The following is a 17,450-nucleotide window of genomic DNA, read 5'->3' on the forward strand; positions in this document are numbered from 1 at the left end:
GATAAATTACCAGCCAATTCGCTCCTAACTGCCATGTCACAGGCTGTGCTGGAAAAATGACAGGAGCTGGTTGGTTGGTACTTTATCGTTCACTTTCTCTTGACAGATTCTTGCCAGAACTAATCTGAATATGAGACAAATAACGCACAAAACACACACACCGAGGAGATGCTGATAGTGTAGTAACTACGTGTAAACCATAAAGGGGGAGATGTACAAGCCTTGGAGAGACATAAAGTACCAACCAATTAGCTCCTGTCATTTTTCAAACACAGCTTGTTAAAATGACAGGAGCTGATTGGTTGGTACTTTATCTCTCTCCACTTTATCATTCTCCAAGGCTTAGTACATTTCACCCAGTGTTTTAATCAGAATAATAGCAATTTGTGTAAATTCTTGTAAATTATCTTTTTTGAGATATTTCTGGTAGTGTATTTTCATCAGGTGCGGGATGCGTGACTCAATGTATTTTGAATGTGATGCATCCCACCACTCATCTCATACATAACTGCATTTACTAATTTTCCCTGTTTTTGCCTCGGAGAAGGACGCTTGTTGTGGCTCTGCAAATATGTCATCTCTGTATTTGTATTCTCGCTGCTATGCTCTGCAATTTGCGAATGTTATTTATATTATGTGATGTGTGATTATTATTTTTTTTTATTGTTTTATTGTTATATTGTTTTGTTGTTCAACTGAAAAATATTTTCAATAAAAAATACTCAATTTAAAAAAAAAAAAAAGTCTGTCTCTGAATCAGGCCCAATATCTGTATAATCAGTGAGTTTTGAAATCATTAGACGTAGGGGTGTGCATCGGCCACTTTTCGTGTTTTGGTCTTGGATCTGGATCATTCTTCGTGTTTTAGATCTGGATTGGTTTTGCCAAAACCACCCTTGCGTGTTTTGGGTTCTGGGTTTTGTGTTTTGGATCTGTATTTTTTTTTTAAAAAGCATAAAAATAGCTAAAATCACAGAATTTGTGGGGTTTTCTGCTCCTATGCTATTATTAACCTCAATAACCTTAATTTCCACTCATTTCCAGTCTTTTCTGAACACCTCACACCTCACAATAGTGTTTTATGTCCAAAAGGTTGCACCGAGGTAGCTGGATGACTAAGCTAAGCGACACGAGTGGGCGGCACAAACACAAGGCCCATCTAGGAGTGGCACTGCAGTGGCAGACAGGATGGCAGTTTGAAAAACTAGGCCCCAAACAGTACATGATGCAAAGAAAAAAAAGAGGTGCAAGATGGAATTGTCCTTGGGCCCTCCCACCTTATGTTGTATAAACAGGACATGCACACTTTAACAAACCAATCATTTCAGCGCCAGGGTCTGCCACATGACTGTGGCTGAAATGATTGGTTCGTTTGGGCCCCCACAAAACAAGCTGGCAATTAATCTGTCCCTGCACAAACTGGCTCTACGGAGGCAAGATGTCGTCCTCATCCTCCTCATCCACCGATTCCTCACCCTCTTCAGTGTTGTGTACATCCTCATCCTCACAGAATATTAATTCGTCCCCGCTGGAATCCACCACCACAGGTCCCTCTGTACGTTCAGGAGGCTGGTCTCCCTGGAAGAATTGATAATTCTTTTTTATGAACATCATCTTCTCCACATTTTGTGGAAGCAACCTCCTACGTCTTTCGCTGACAAGGTTCCCGGCTACACTAAACACTCTTTCGGAGTACACACTGGAGGGGGTGCAACTCAGGTAAAATAGAGCCAGTTTGTACAGGGGCCTCCAAATTGCCTCTTTTTCTTGCCAGTACAGGTACGGACTGTCTGACATGCCTACTTGGATGCTGTCACCGATGTAATCCTCCACCATTCTGTCAATGGTGACAGTATCATATGCAGTGACAGTAGACATGTCAGCAATTGTTGCCAGGTCCTTCAGTCCGGACCAGATGTCCAAACTTGGTCCTGCCTGCCCTGCATCACCGCCAGCAGGTTGCTTAGGATACCTAAGTTGTTTCCTGGCAGCCCCAGTTGCTGGAGAAAATGATGAAGGAGCTGTTGACGTGTCACGTTCCGCTTCAGCTGACAGTGTTTTCACCAGCAGGTCTTTGCACCTCTGCAGGCTTGTGTCGGCCAGAAAGAGAGACACCACATACGCTTTAAACCTAGGAACCAGCACGGTGGCCAAAATGTAGTGGTCTGATTTCAACAGGTTGATCACCCTGGAATCCTGGCACAGCGAATGAATGGCTTCATCCACAAGTGCCACATGCCGAGCGGAATTGCTCCGTCTCAGCTCCTCCTTCACTTTCTCCAGCTGCTTCTGCAAAAGCCTGATGAGGGGAATGACCTGACTCAAGCTGACAGTGTCTGAACTGACTTCACGTGTGGCAAGTTCGAAGGGCTGGAGAACCTTGTACAACACGGAAATCCATTCTCCACTGTGCTTGAGTCAGGTGCATACCCCCTCCTTTGCCTATGTCATAGGTGGATGTATAGGCTTGAATGGCCTTTTGCTGCTCCTCCATCCTCTGAAGCATATAGAGGGTTGAGTTCCACCGCGTCACAACCTCTTGCTTCAGGTGATGGCGGGGCAGGTTCAAGAGTGTTTTGCTGGTGCTCCAGTCTTCGGCACGCAGTCACTGAATGGCGAAAGTGGCCAGAAATTTTTCGGGCCACCCAAAGCGTCTCCTGCACACCCCTGTCGCTTTTCAGAAAATTCGCAACCACCAAATTTATTGTGTGAGCAAAACATGGGACATGCTGGAATTTACCCAGATGTAATGCTCACACAATATTGGTGGCGTTGTCAGATATCACAAATCCCCAGGAGAGTCTAAGTGGGGTAAGCCACTGGGCGATGATTTCCCTCAGTTTCTCTAAGAGGTTGTCGGTGGTGTGCCTCTTACTGAAACCGGTGATACACAGCGTAGCCTGCCTTGGAACGAGCTGGCGTTTCTGAGATGCTGCTACTGGTGACGCTGCTGTTGTTGCTGCGTAAGGTGATACATCTACCCAGTGGGCTTCACATACATATAGTCCTTAGTCTGCCCTGTTCCACTTGTCCACATGTCTGTGGTTAAGTGGACATTGGGTACAACCGCATTTTTCAGGACACTGAGGACACTTTTTATGACGTTTCTGTACAGTCTCGGTATCGCCTGCCTAGTGAAGTTAAATCTAGATGGGATTTGGAACCGGGGACACACTACCTCCATCAATTGTCTAAATCCCACTACACTAATGTCGGATACCGGACACACGTCTAACACCAACATAGCAGTCAAGGCCTCAGTTATACGTTTTGCTTCAGGATGACAGCTGTCGTCCTTCATCCTCCTCACTAAGGACTGTTGGAGGGTCAATTGTTTAGTAAAAGTAGTGGTGTTCCTACTTCCTCTCTGGGATGATGAACGACTCCCAGCAGCAACAGCAGCAGCGGCAGCAGTAGGCGTAGCAATGCAGGCTCCTCCGAAGGAATCCCGGATAGGAGAGTCAGTCATGCCAGTGACATGGCCTGCAGGACTACTTCCGATCCTGACTAAGGAGGAAATTGACGAGGAGGGAGTTGACAGTGTGGTTTGCAGGCGCTTTGATACAACAGGACAAAGGGATTTAGGTGTCCCTGGACTGCTTACTGTCTTAGCCAAAGTTTATGAACTTGACAGTAACTTTTTATGAACGCGCTGCAGGTGACGTATAAGGGAGGATGTTCCTAGGTAGTTAACCTTTACATATGGTACATATGGCAAGACAGTGGTTGTCCGGATTTGGATAGAAATATTGCCAGACCAAAGAGGTGGAATGTTTGGTCTTCTGCCCAGGCATTACCGTGATGGGCTTTTTCATCCCACGGACAACAACTGTCTCCCCCAGAGCCTGATTTAAACAACAACATCACCATCAGAATCCTCCTCGCCAACTTCCTCCTCAGCGCCAGCTACACCAGTACCCTCATCCTGTTGTACTTCAACAGTGACATCTTCAATTTGCATATCAGCAAGTGGACTGTGGGTGCTCCTTTCAGCACTATTAGAGGGCGTGCAAATGGTGGAAAGCGCCACCTCTTCCCGTCCAGTGCTGGGAAGGCCAGGCATCGCAACCGCCACCACACTTGGACTCTCCTTGGGGATTTGTGATATCTTCTTAGAACGCACAGTTCTTCACTGTGCTTTTGCCAGCTTAACTCATTTGATTTTTGTAGCGGGAGGATGGCTTCCATCGTCATGTGAAGCTGAACCACTAGTCATGAACATAGCGAAAGACCTTAGCCGTTCCTTGCCACTCCGTGTCGTAAATGGCATATTGGCAAGTTTACGTTTCTCCTCAGATGATTTAAATGTTTTTTTTAAGGTGAACTTTGTAATTTGGGATTGTATATGCCCTCTACTATGACATTGGGCTTTTGGCAGACGACGTTGATGGCATGTTATCGTCTGTCATGACTAGTGGCAGCCGCTTCAGCACTAGGAGGAAGTGGTTCTTGATCTTTCCCTATTTTATTTTTATTGGAGAGAATTTGGTCCTCCATTTATGTTATATTGATATAAACGTGCGGCTAAGGCGCACACAAACACAGAAAATAATTTTTTATTTTTGTTGGAGACTAGTGCACTTTGTGGGTTACACCACCCTTTAAGAAATCAGCCAGCCGGCTCTTTACTTATGGGACACAGGCGCACGCTTGGCGCTGCTCCTTTGTTGATGCAGGTGCAGCTACAGCCCACACAATTCACAAAGACAGAAAAAAAAAGAATTTTTTATTTTTTGTGGAGCGCACTTTGGGTTACACCATCCTTTAACAGACAGACGCACTCTTGTCGCTGCTGCTTTGAGGATGCAGGTGCGGCTACTGCGCATACATTTCACACACAAACAGAAAAAAAGAAAATTATTTTATTTTGGTTGGAGCGCACTTTGGGGGTTACACCACCCTTTAACAGACAGACGCACGCTTGTCGCTGCTGCTTTGAGGATGCAGGTGTGGCTACAACCCACACAATTCCCAAAGAGAAAAAAAAAGAAGAATTTTTTATTTTTTTTGGAGTGCACTTTGGGGATTACAGCACCATTTAACGGACAAGCCAGCCGGCCCTTTACTTATGACACAGGCGCACGCTTGGCGCTGCTCCTTTGTTGATGCACATGCAGCCACAGTGCACACAATTCACAAACACAGAAAATAATTCCTCCAGCATTCTGTCAGTGGTGACAGTATCCTATGCAGTGACAGTAGACATGTCAGAAATTGACATTGTTGGCACGTCCTTCAGTCCGGACCAGATGTCCAAACTGGCCCTTGACTTATGACACAGGCGCACGCTTGGCGCTGCTGCTGTGTTGATGCACGTGCGGCTACTGCGCATACATTTCGCACACAAACACAGAAAAAAAAGAATTGTTTATTTTTTGTGGAGTGCACTTTGGGGGTTAGAGCACCCTTTAACGGATAAGCCAGCCGGCCCTTTACTAATGGGACACAGGCGCATGCTTGGCGCTGCTCCTTTGTTGATGCACGTGCAGCCACAGTGCACACAATTCACAAACACAGAAAATAATTTTTTATTTTGTTTGGAGTGCACTTTGGGGGTTACAGCACCCTTTAACGGTCAAGCCAGCCGGCCCTTTACTTATGACACAGGCGCACGCTTGGCGTTACTTGGTTGATGCACGTGCGGCTACTGCGCCCACAGACCCTGATTCAGAGCCAGATGTTCTGAATCAGGGCTGTCCTTCTGAATTTTTAGAGCGGCCTCCAGGCCGCTCGTATAGCTGTAGGTGACCACCCACAGCTATAGCGAGCGGCCAGAAAGATGGTCGCGATGGTCAAGACCATCGCGACCATCGGGCTTGCGATGAGACCCTTGTGGTAGGGTCTTGTTGCCGCAAGCCCTGGAGTGCTTTTGGCTCTATCAGAGCCAAAAGCACTCCCACTGATATCACTTGTGATGTTAGTGGGGCCGGCCCCAGACTTTAGGCGTTCCCATGGGAACGCCTCCATCTGGCCAGCCACGCCCCCAGCACGCCCACCAAAGGGGGCGTGCTGTCACTCACTATCGACAGCATGCCCCCTTTGTAGCAAGACCCATAGCGATGGCTTGCCCGTCGCTATCCGGGTCTCGCGCACGACGGAGCCAGGTCTGTCATGCGCACTGGACCAACTTCGACCCGCTTGCGAGTGCTCAGCGCTCGCGAGCGGGTCTAAATTAGGCCCACAATTCACAAACAGAAAAAAAAATATCTTTTTTTTTGGAGTGCACTTTAGGGGAGCACCCCTGATGCACAGATCACCCCCAGGACAACACTACAGCACCCCTCTAGGACTACAGCCTTTATGGGACACTGCACAACACAGTCCAGCCAGCCCCTATAGACTTTGGAGTGGACACAGCCCCTATGGACAACTGACTGCACAACACAGCCCAGCAGCCCCTATGACAGCAGCACAACACAGCCCAGCCAGCCCCTATGGACAACAGCAGCACAACACAGCCCAGCCAGCCCCTATGGACAACAGCAGCACAACACAGCCCAGCCAGCCCCTATGGACAACAGCAGCACAACGCAGCCCAGCCAGCCCTAGCTCCCACCCTCCCTCTTCACTGTCCACAGCCGGAGTGAGAAATGGCGCAGACGCGGGGACCTTTTATAGAATCCAAAACCTGCGAGATCCGGAAGGCGGGATGATGACGTTTTGCCTCGATTTCAGATCCGAGTCAGGCGGGAAAAGTCGCGCCTGACTCGGATACGACTCGATCGGGGGGGCTCGGGGGGTTCGGATTTCAGAAATCCGAACCCGCTCATCCCTAATTAGAATTGCTAAAACCTCTAGAACTGTATATTACAAAGAAAAAGTTACTCAGGCCAAATCCTAGTCTTTCGATTACTGTTTTTATAATTCTCGCTTCATGTTGCTTCTATTTTTCAGATGAGCAACAAGAGGTCAAACAGTTTCCGTTGTGCCATCCTGCAGGGGAATAGGCACTTGTGTAACAAAGCACTTCTGGAAGAGTCGGGCTTGAGCCTCACCCAGCGGCTGATCCGCCATGTTGCCTATGAGACCTTGCCCAGGGAGATAGACCGGAAGTGGTTTTACGATAACTACACAGGTTGTCCCCCACCTTGGTTCCTGATTGCTGTGACCATTGTAGAGGTAAGCCCAACCATTTCTGTTGCCAAAGGGTCTATAGCTGTTGCCATGGTTACTCTGCCCATTCAGGGCAATAGTATGGTAAAGTTGACCTGGCCGAATGTCGCCTAGACAGTCACGTGAGCCATAGCCACCGTGCTCAGCACAGGAATTAGGATCATTTCAGACAAATGTTTCTGCTAAAGTGCGTTTTAGTTCTGTGACTAAAAATGTTGTCTCATTGAATTTCATATGTGAGCTTGAAATATAACTACAAGCATATGGACATGCAGATATTTTGTATTTGCAAGTACAGATGTGTCCACCTATACCTTGCCAAATAGCCCTGATTGGTGTACCACAGTCTTCTAGTTTGCTGTGCCAAACGTTTTTTTCTTTAAATATGCATCTTATTCGCATCACGCATCATTCAACAAAATTACAATGCAAGGGTATACTGGAGCTGGCAGTACATGTACGTCTGTGTGTGACGAAGTCACAAATCTAGGTAATAAAGGCAAAAGACTAGTTCCAATAGTGTCCGCACCATGCCTACCTCCACATTTTGCTTAATCTGCGACATTATGCTTACTTATATCAATTCCCTTGCAACAGAAGTACTAATCTAGTGTCCCTGGTACACTGTAAGCGGCTTTGTATGCGGCTATGATGCAAATAAGACACAAGATTTGATGAAAAGTATGAATTGCTACCCATGGCAAGGCATTTAAGTTGTGCCGAGTCATTTGACAGAAATGCTAGGAGCTTATTTGCCAAATTACCGCTTTATAGACGTACACCCAAATGCCCACTTGGGGAACAGCCTCTTAGAATAAATCTGCTTAGTTTTGGAGAATTTCATATCTCACTGGGGGGGGGGAGATGTACTAAGCTCTGGAAAGTGATAAATTGGAGAGTGATAAACTACCAGCCACTCAGCTCCTAACTGTGATATTACAGACTGTATTTAAAAATTGATATAGGAGCTGATTGGTTGGCAGTTTGACTCTCCAATTTATCACTTTCCAGAGCTTAGTACATCTTCCCCCTGAAACGCTAACTGTGAATACTGTAATTATGTCACTTCAAATTATCCCACTTTCATTTAACATTTTCAGCTACTTTCCTAAAATATTGCTTGGCTTCGCATTATGTATGGCATTAATTAACTATGAGAGTGATTAATTCAAGTATTTTATACTGTTTCCCTTATAAAATTAATCTGGAACGTGCAAAAGGTACAACATTTACAATATAGAATGACTCCCAATTACAGGCTCCTCCTGAGTACCTGTAATATTCAATGCCTTTTACTGGAGAAGAATTGCTCTGCGGCCGATTGCTAAACAGTTGGAAGCACCAACAGACCACACACAAGCAAAGGATGGTGTAGGCAAACACAAATAGTCATTGAAGGTGTCCTTTGATGCCAGGAGAACACAGCAGAGCTCACACAGTAGCTACAGAAGGTGGCCAAAATTCTTTCAGCGAACCAAACACTTACATATAATCGCCATAGTAGTAGTGCCCCTTTACACATTATGCCACACAGACACACAACTTACCTAAACTCTAAAAATAGGTACACTCTGGTGCGCAAATCAATGCTGCCTATGCAATCTGAAACATGTGAGTATCGCCAATTCTCACAGCATTACAGTCAAAAACATGAAATAGTCACAGACACAATGGCGCTTTGAGATAAAAATAGAAAATACTCCCCTTGTTAATGGGAACTTGTCTTTTCAATGAAGATTCTCATAAGAAACATGTAAAAGAAACAAAGCAGCAACATACAATAGTGTAATTCCGTTTTGAGGAATATGTAACAACTAGAATATGATGTCCTTCTTAATATTATTCAAAGGACTTTTCTTTGGTGATGCCCCCACTCAACCAACTCACAGATGTAAGCTTGTAATTATACATATATAGGTATCTTTATCCTGATATGCCACACCCACACGAATAATGGTTCGGTTACCCCCTTAACATGTTCCCATTAACAAGGGGAGTATTTTCTATGTTTATCTCAAAGCCCCATTGTATCTGTGACTATTTGATGTTTTTGACACAACTTACCTGAAACCCTGCTCCTGTCCCACCGCAGTACGACAGTTCCTCGTGATTGGAACTATGGGAGAGACATCACGTCTCCCCCTACACACATTGCGGGAGCCGGAAGGCAGAGCTCAGGAGTGAGCCGCCGGGTGCCCGCTAGTAACAAAATCTCAGCAGGCGTCCAGCAAATGAAAAAGGTGTCTGCGGCGCCTCTCCAGCTCAACGCCATCTTACCGCATCGCGCCGGCCCCTGTTTTATTATTATTATTATTACTAGGTAAGCTTATTACACCAACTTGTGTTTGCAATACACACTATGGAGCTGGCTGATGCTGAATTGGTGTGGATCAGAACACTGCATAGACAGCTGTAGGGTGATTAAGTGTAGGAATTATAGGCAAACCACATAAAACATCATGATAGTAGTTAAACTAAAACATTAACTTTAAAAAGTTGTATTGTGTTATAAAATGTATATGAGGAACTGCTGTTTTTTTGCTGTATGAGGACAGCCATTATGTCTTGGTTACAGGTTGTCTTCTTTGTTTACTATGGGCTGGTGTTGGACCGATTCGTGCTTCAAGTCACACACTCCCAATACTTGAAGAAGAACCCAGTTGTGTATCACCCCCAGCTACGAGCTCAGGCCTGGAGATATCTCAGCTACATGTTCATGCATGCAGGGTCAGTGCCGTGCACATTTCACCAGCAATGGTGTGCATTAATCTATTTCCATACCTACATGCCCTGCTAACAATAAATGGCGACTGATGCCCTCGATGTGTTCTGCCCTGAGCAGCTGGCCACATCTCCCACCCCAGAGACTAGTCAACCTCTTTCTATGGGACAACTGTGTAATAATGACAAGCTATTATATGTGTGGGAGCTGTGGGAACCTCAACTTTCCCAGTGAGGTTAAAAATACTCATGCAACAGCAATCCTAGTGCTCAGGGATAATATAATGCCAGAATTGATCGCTCAATAGAAACATCACACAGTATTTACATCTATTGATTTCGGGGAAGGTGACTCCAGTGCTGCCAGCTCAGGGCTAGTAGTATCTAAGAATAATCCTAGAAAATTCTGAGCAATACATTGGTTGGTATTATACATTGTCTGTGTGATTTATCAGGAGCACTGGCAGCTATTATTGAGTATGGTTAATTCCCTTGGCTAAAACTGCGTTTGTCTAAATTCTAAATAAAACCTAGGCACCTTTACATTTCTCAGTATATTTTAATCGATCTGCTCTACTACCTATTTATCTTTAATAAACTGAAATCTCTGTAAGTTCCTATTGCCCTATCTCTATGACCAATTATTATGGGGAGTCCCCACAGACTTCAGGGAGAGCAGGTCACCCTCCTAGTCCACTTCCTAGTGAAATGCGGAGGCTTGGGGACATGATGACGTAATCATAATCACCCGGTCCCCTCTTGTTATGCCAAGATTCGCAGCAGTGCACCACTGGGGGTCATAATAATGCAATGCGTCACCCCCCCCCCCCCCCTAACAATGGCCACACACATCTCCTCTCCAGGAGTTCCTGTAAGGGGGATACTGTAAATAAAATAGGCAAGAGTGGTGTATTGTCACAGGGAACCACTTAAAATTGTGTATGATGTACATAGTACGGCTGATGGAAGTGATGGAGGCATTCTACAGTAGGAGGTGTTTCTTTTATTACTATTAGGTGTTTCTATTATTACTATTATCATCATCATTATTATTATCCTTCATGTTTAAGGCACCACATACAGATGTGTCCTTATACAGTTTGTTCCAGTCACGCCAAACAGCCCCTCTCTCCACGCCAGATCCCATGTGGCTGTGCTTGCGCCAAGTGTTTTTTTTTTTTTTGCGTCTTTTTCGCCTGAAAATGTGTCTTAGTCGCGATGCGATGCGACAAAGATGCACCAGGAGACTGCACTGAAAGATTTGATATGCGACAGCTGTATATCTGTGTGTGACTGAGTCTGAATCTGTAAGCGAAGTGTTACGATGCAGTGGCAGCTGCTTATTTCAACGCCAAGTTCCATTGCGTTTCATTTACAACTCAGACGCACACAGATATCAGTATCAAATCAATCAGTGCAGTCTCCTGATGCGTCTTAGTCGCATCGCATTGCGACTAAGAATCTTTGTCGGGTGAAAAGGACGCTCAGCGAAAGCAGAGACGCATGGGACCTGGAGGCTCACTCACGCCAGGCATCCTGCGCAGCATGGCGTATTGCGGCTGGGTGTATGAGGTCACATCTGTAGTGTACGCTGCACCATACAGGTTATATTCACAGTAACATTGAAACAGTAAATGTAAGTTGGCTTTCTGGCTTCAGTGAAGATTTCCATCCTTTGCGGAGTCCCTGCCGGTTGAAGAACTGTGTATATATGTGTAGACGGCTGTTGAGTATGCAGATTAGTAGGTAACCTTTTGCCAGCAGAGTTAGGCTGCCAGGTATACCACAAAGGATGCTACAGAGGAGGAACACACTGGCTGGAGAGGTAAGTCATGTTAAATACTGGTGGCACATTAGATGCTGTGATACTAAACTAATTATGCAACAGGAAATTAGTCTCATTGTTAAATGGAGCCCTAGGAGGCAATAGACAAGAGAGGCTGGACGCAAGGCTAATGTTAGGGAAGAACATGAAGGAGGGTCCTGCCCATGAGAGATGACACAGAAAAGTGGTGAACAGTTGGAGGGTAAATTTGGGAGAGAAGGTCAGGGGCGGAGAGAAAAGTGGACATTTAGCAGGTGGGACAGAGGGCTTTTATGATGAGGTGCATTTTGAGTACACAATGCTGGCAAGATTGGTAGAGTTGACAAGCGAGTGAGTTCCAGGTGAAGGGGGTGGGAAGCAGAAAACTTTGAGGCCCAGAGAAATAAACATGAGCGAGGTAGAGAGGTAGGGGAGGGATAGGTAAGTGTCATCAGTGTAGAGGTGGCATTGGAGACTGAAGGAGTGAATGAATTTTTCAAGGGAGGAGGTGTAAAGGGAGAAGGGACCAAAGATGAATATTCGATGAAAATCAGAAAGTGATTGCTTCCCCTACTAAGAGATTTGAACTGTAAAATAAATATATACATCTCCTCCTAAGCAGGACAGTGTGTAGTTACTGATACCCTGTCATAGATGGGAAGTAATCTGTTCTCATGTCAGGGTTAGCATTTACTTGCACTCTTTTAACATGGAGTCATTGTCTCCTAGGATAGAACACCTTGGGGTGAACATAGCCCTGAAACTGCTGGTGGGTGTCCCCCTGGAGATGGTACATGGTGCGGTGCGGATCGGGTTTGTGTACATTGCGGGGGTCCTGGCAGGTATTGTCTCATATTTAATTTCTCCTTATTTTTAACTGGCTAGGTATAATGGTCAAATGCCACATCACAGTTTTATATATGCTCATCACACATATAGTATACACACGTATGGTTTATAGGAGAATACTGTCCTAGTTTAGTCCATAAACTGCATTGCACAATAAATGTACAGTTTGAATGGAAGAGTTTGGTCACCTGGTTGTCAGCTGGTACTATATAGATGCTTCTTTTACATTTTTGGGCAGTATAACATCTGAGTCACTTATGTAGTCCTCAGAGGAGGGGAGTGATGTTGGTCATTGTTCCAGGGCCTGTTAGAGAGGGAAGAAATTGGGGCATGATTCAGGGGCACACAGTGTCTAAGGATGGTCACCCATGTATGACTTTATGCAAATGCCACTACAAACTCCTTCCCTAGTGTACAATAGTGCAACTGATTGTGCAAGGACTGATATGCCCACTTTTTGGGTCTGCGCACGCAGTAATACTGATGTATACATCACCATAATTTGCACCATCAATGCTTGCACTAGCTCTATGGCAGGGACAGTTTTTCTGTCTGAGTATGGCCTCCTATGTGAGTGGTTGAGCGTCTGTGTATCCCATTCACTGATATACCCGCGACACTCCCACACGCCCACCGAAAGCACCATTTCTGCATGCATTTCTTCCCACTGCCCAGAAACACCCATCTTAGCCACATTTCTGAAACGTCCATCTCAATCACAACAGCGCCTCCGTGTGTACACTCTGTGTAATGCATGCGCCGTCTGAGTTTTAGGAATGTTGGAGCAGTTGAAAAAAATAATCGCTCAACAAAGTGAACATCGGCATTGCGTGTGGATTGCATGTGGCTCTGAGTCAGGCCCTGCCACTGAACCATGGGTTACCCTTGTAAATCTCAGGTCCTATACCTAGACTGAGAAAATAAAGAAGGATAGAATAGAGAAAATCTGGCTTTAGTTCTGGGTATCCCAGGCTTCTTCTGAAATTGTGATTGTATTTTACCCACACAAATTGTCCAGTGAAACACTTGAAACACAGCTCACACACATTCTTTTCTGCTAACGCATCATGCCCCCACACCCTGAGGTTCCTTTATGTCGGCCAGGGACATGCATCATCTGAGGACTCCACACAAGTGCTCTTATTGCACTCAGCAAATATACCAAACTAATCCCTTATAGTTCTGTAGTAAGTGGCCAATAAATGGATTCTAAAACCACACATAAGAATTGAGATACATACGGGTAATTATTATTTACATCTGTCTCAGGTTCCCTGGCAGTATCTGTGGCTGATATGACCGCTCCTGTGGTGGGGTCTTCGGGTGGAGTCTACGCCATCGTCTCTGCACACCTGGCCAATATTGTGATGGTGAGAGACCTCATTTCTTTTATCAGATATTTTATTGTATTTTATTAAACTTTAACTAGTATCTGCTATCGAAATTATGTGTGTGGTATATTTTGTAGACCTTCATTGTGTCAACATGGTTGTCATGTCGATATGGTCATAATGTCTAATTCAACATCATTCAGCATGTCGACATTGATGTTCTGTCGACATAATCCCTAGTGCTTAGCCTAATTATGACAATGTGGTCATTTCCGATGTTAACATCCTGTTGACCATGACAACATCATCTATGTCGACCTTCTGCTGTCTGCATTATGAGTGTCGACTTCCTGAACGGAGACCTAGACTGCATACCGAAATGATGGCCCATTCTTACCAGATACAGGGTAACTCACCTGTACAGATAGCTTTCATTTACTAGAACATTATTAGGGTCTCTGATATTTTCCTCACTCCATGTAGTGACTGACTGCTGTAAACTGTTGTGTTAAAGAGCCCTTACCTAGAACTTGGCTATGAGCTCTTCCAGGAAGGGGGCAATTGGGCCAGTGAGTATGATGAAGGGGATGACCTGTCTGTGTGTTTGGTGCTTTGTCAGAACATGAACATGGAGATTAGGCAGCTCTTCCAGGTGACTTTATATCTGTTTTCTCTCCAGAACTGGTCTGGGATGAGGTGTCATTTCAAGCTCCTGCGCATGTCCTTCACCTTAATATGTAGTAAGTATGATCACTTGCATATCCACGCCATTAATGACACTACTTTGGCTCCAGCACCTAGTCTTTAAGAGGTTAAGGTAGTGGTCCTCAAGGCACCATAGCAGTCCAGATTTTCAGGATATCCATGCTTGAGCACAGCTGGTTTAATTAGTACCTCAGTCAGTTGGTTTTAAGGATATCCATGCTTGAGCACGGATGGTTAAATCAAACACTGTTAGGGTGCCTTGAGGACAGAATTTATGAATTCCTTAACCCAGTGGTTCCCAAACTATCATTCATTCCACAAATGTATGTCGGGGATTTGCGCTGCCCTTTCAGTTTTCTAAGTGGATTCAGTTTGATTTGCCACTGGCCAAATCCCGAAAGCGGCATCCCGTCAGCACTGAAAATCCTGATCATCACCAGGTAAGTATTCTCTAACCTATTCTGCCCCCTAACCCTCCCTTAGGGGTACCTAACCCTAACCCCCCCTTCCCCTACCCTAAACCTAACCTCCCGGGGGGTGCCTAACCCTAAGTCCCCTCTGGGAGCCCTAAACCTAACCCTTCATCCCCCCCCCCCCCTCGGCTGTCCACATCCGTTGCCAGGCTTACCTTCGATCGGTAAGTTGGGTGTCGGGCTCCCGGCTTAGGGAAAATGACAGGCGTCGGGATTTTGACGCCTGTCAATTAACCCTTCCCGGGATTATACAATCGGGAAGCCAGCAGTCGGGATTCCGTCCATCGGCTTCCCGATTGTTTCCCCTCTATGTGACCCACATCTTTTATTTCCATCCATATGCCTGCCACTAGACTAATAATAAATGACATCTCACACTCGATTTATAATAATCAGTGTCCTCTGTCATTTATTCTTAGTAACCACTTCATATACCTACAAGATTAACTAATAGTGTTCACTGAGAGGCATTTCATTGCATCCACTACTCCTGTAAAAACATGACATATTGCTAAGAGCCTATCAATTATCTCCCACATATGTCAGGTTATTGAACATCCCTCATGAGGTTCTGCAGTAATCTGCACTAGCAATGACATCACTTCACTGATCTAATTATAATCAGTCCCTAATTAAGTGCACACGGAGCGAGGTAGCGCCAGCAGCATGAGATTCACACTTTATGGCAGACACTTTGTGATAAACACCTTACATGTGTCATCTCTCGTGTTTTGCCAACTGAGTCAGCCTGCATGAGGGCCTCTGGGGAGTAGGAGGCATGTAGGAATGACACGATGATACAAAATGTAGCTTGCCTTATTGTACATGATCAGGAAGTCATGCAGATATGCGCGTGTAATTGCTCACAGGATGGAGGAGCTAGAATAAAAATGCATATTTGTCTTATCAGTCTTATTTTATATGATCAGTAAACCTTATAGCTACAGAAGAAAAAAAAAAAAAATATATATATATATATATATATATATATATATAACTTTCTATATCCTAGACCACAAAACTCCCCAATATAGCAATGGTTCTAGCACCACCACCACGCTTTGGAAGATAGTGTAGGGGAATATAATACATGTATTGCACACACAGGTATAAGCCATTTTCTGGACATATTTCTTTACATATTTTACATTACAAAATGAGGAATACAATTCTGTACGTCTTGGGTATTTTATCCTTCTGTAATATAATAATAGCATAGAACTGTGGTCCATGCTCCTAGGGAAATCTCTGCACTAATCCTGTGTTACTCCAATCATTAAAAGGGATCTTGATGATCGAAATCACCTTGAACTTGGACGCCAAGAGTTTTATAAAACCAGTGTACTAGTTCCACGAGGTAATAGCAATCCATCAGCCAGGTGGACTATATATATATATATATATTTCATAAATGCCCCATTCAGGTTTACTGATTTCAAAACTCTTAGAGGTTTTCTATGTAGTAGTGACTATAGACATTAATGATACATCTTTCAACATGAGGTAAACACTGCCTGCAATAGTAAAATCTGTAAATATAACTAGACTGGTCCCTCCCACTGACATCACCCCTGCTGCCACAGTATCAGCAAATATTATATATTCAATATAATAGCTAGACTGCCCTCTGCTGGCAATTTGATAATTGTCAGGAATAGTATTTAGCCTCTAGAAAAATAAGAATGGACTTCTGGGAAATGGGCTTTTAAAGCATGTCGCAGTTGCCTTAGCCTCATTAGGGCAGAACAGGTTTTTCTGATTCTAAGCCTAAGGGTTAAATTTACTAAGCAGTGGGTTTAGTGTGGTTTAGGACCTGCAGTGGATTGGCGGTGGTTATTATAAAAAACACTGTGAGTTAGAAACTGTTCTATTCACATTTAAAAGCAGCATTCAATTGACATGATAGAAACCGTCAGCTGGCCATTTCCTCCATCACTCTGAGGAGGAGAAAGTTGTAGTAAAGTAGTAGGAGAAAGATGCAAAGTGATTACTGATTGTGAGGAGGTGTTGAAATTAGGGGTGAGCGGGTTCGGATTTCTGAAATCCGAACCCCCCCGAGCCCCCCCGATCCGAGGCCGATCCGAGTCAGGCTCGACTTTTCCCGCTTGACTCGGATCTGAAATCGAGGCAAAACGTCATCATCCCGCCTTCCGGGTCTCGCGGGTTTTGGATCCTATATAAGGTACCCGCGTCGGCGCCATTTTCTCACTCGGCTGTGGACAGTGAAGAGGGAGGGTGGGAGTTAGGGCTGGCTGGGCTGTGTAGTGTAGAGTAGTGTAGTGCAGAGTAGTGTTGTGCTGTGCTGCTGTTGTCCACTACTTCAAAGTCCATAGGGGCTGACTGTGTTGTGCTGTGCTGCTGTTGTTAATAGGGGCTGTGTCCACTACTTCAAAGTCCATAGGGGCTGGCTGGACTGTGTTGTGCAGTCAGTTCTCCATAGGGGCTGTGTCCACT

General features: G+C 45.0%; 1 protein-coding gene across 4 annotated transcripts in view; it reads left to right on the forward strand.

The window, feature by feature from the left end:
* The window catches only part of RHBDL3 (rhomboid like 3), a 74,881-nt gene that overhangs the window by 39,836 nt on the left and 17,595 nt on the right, over positions 1-17,450 (forward strand). For all 4 annotated transcript variants that reach the window (XM_088468162.1, XM_088468172.1, XM_088468182.1 and 1 more), the window contains 5 exons: positions 6,895-7,119; positions 9,689-9,840; positions 12,368-12,480; positions 13,757-13,857; positions 14,498-14,558. In XM_088468162.1, the coding sequence (XP_088324288.1) occupies positions 6,895-7,119; positions 9,689-9,840; positions 12,368-12,480; positions 13,757-13,857; positions 14,498-14,558 (652 nt within the window). The remainder of the gene's footprint in view (positions 1-6,894; positions 7,120-9,688; positions 9,841-12,367; positions 12,481-13,756; positions 13,858-14,497; positions 14,559-17,450) is intronic.

The sequence above is a fragment of the Taudactylus pleione genome, unplaced genomic scaffold (genome assembly GCF_031769625.1).
Source record: "Taudactylus pleione unplaced genomic scaffold, aTauple2 ptg000012l, whole genome shotgun sequence".
Taxonomy (NCBI): Eukaryota; Metazoa; Chordata; class Amphibia; order Anura; family Myobatrachidae; genus Taudactylus; species Taudactylus pleione.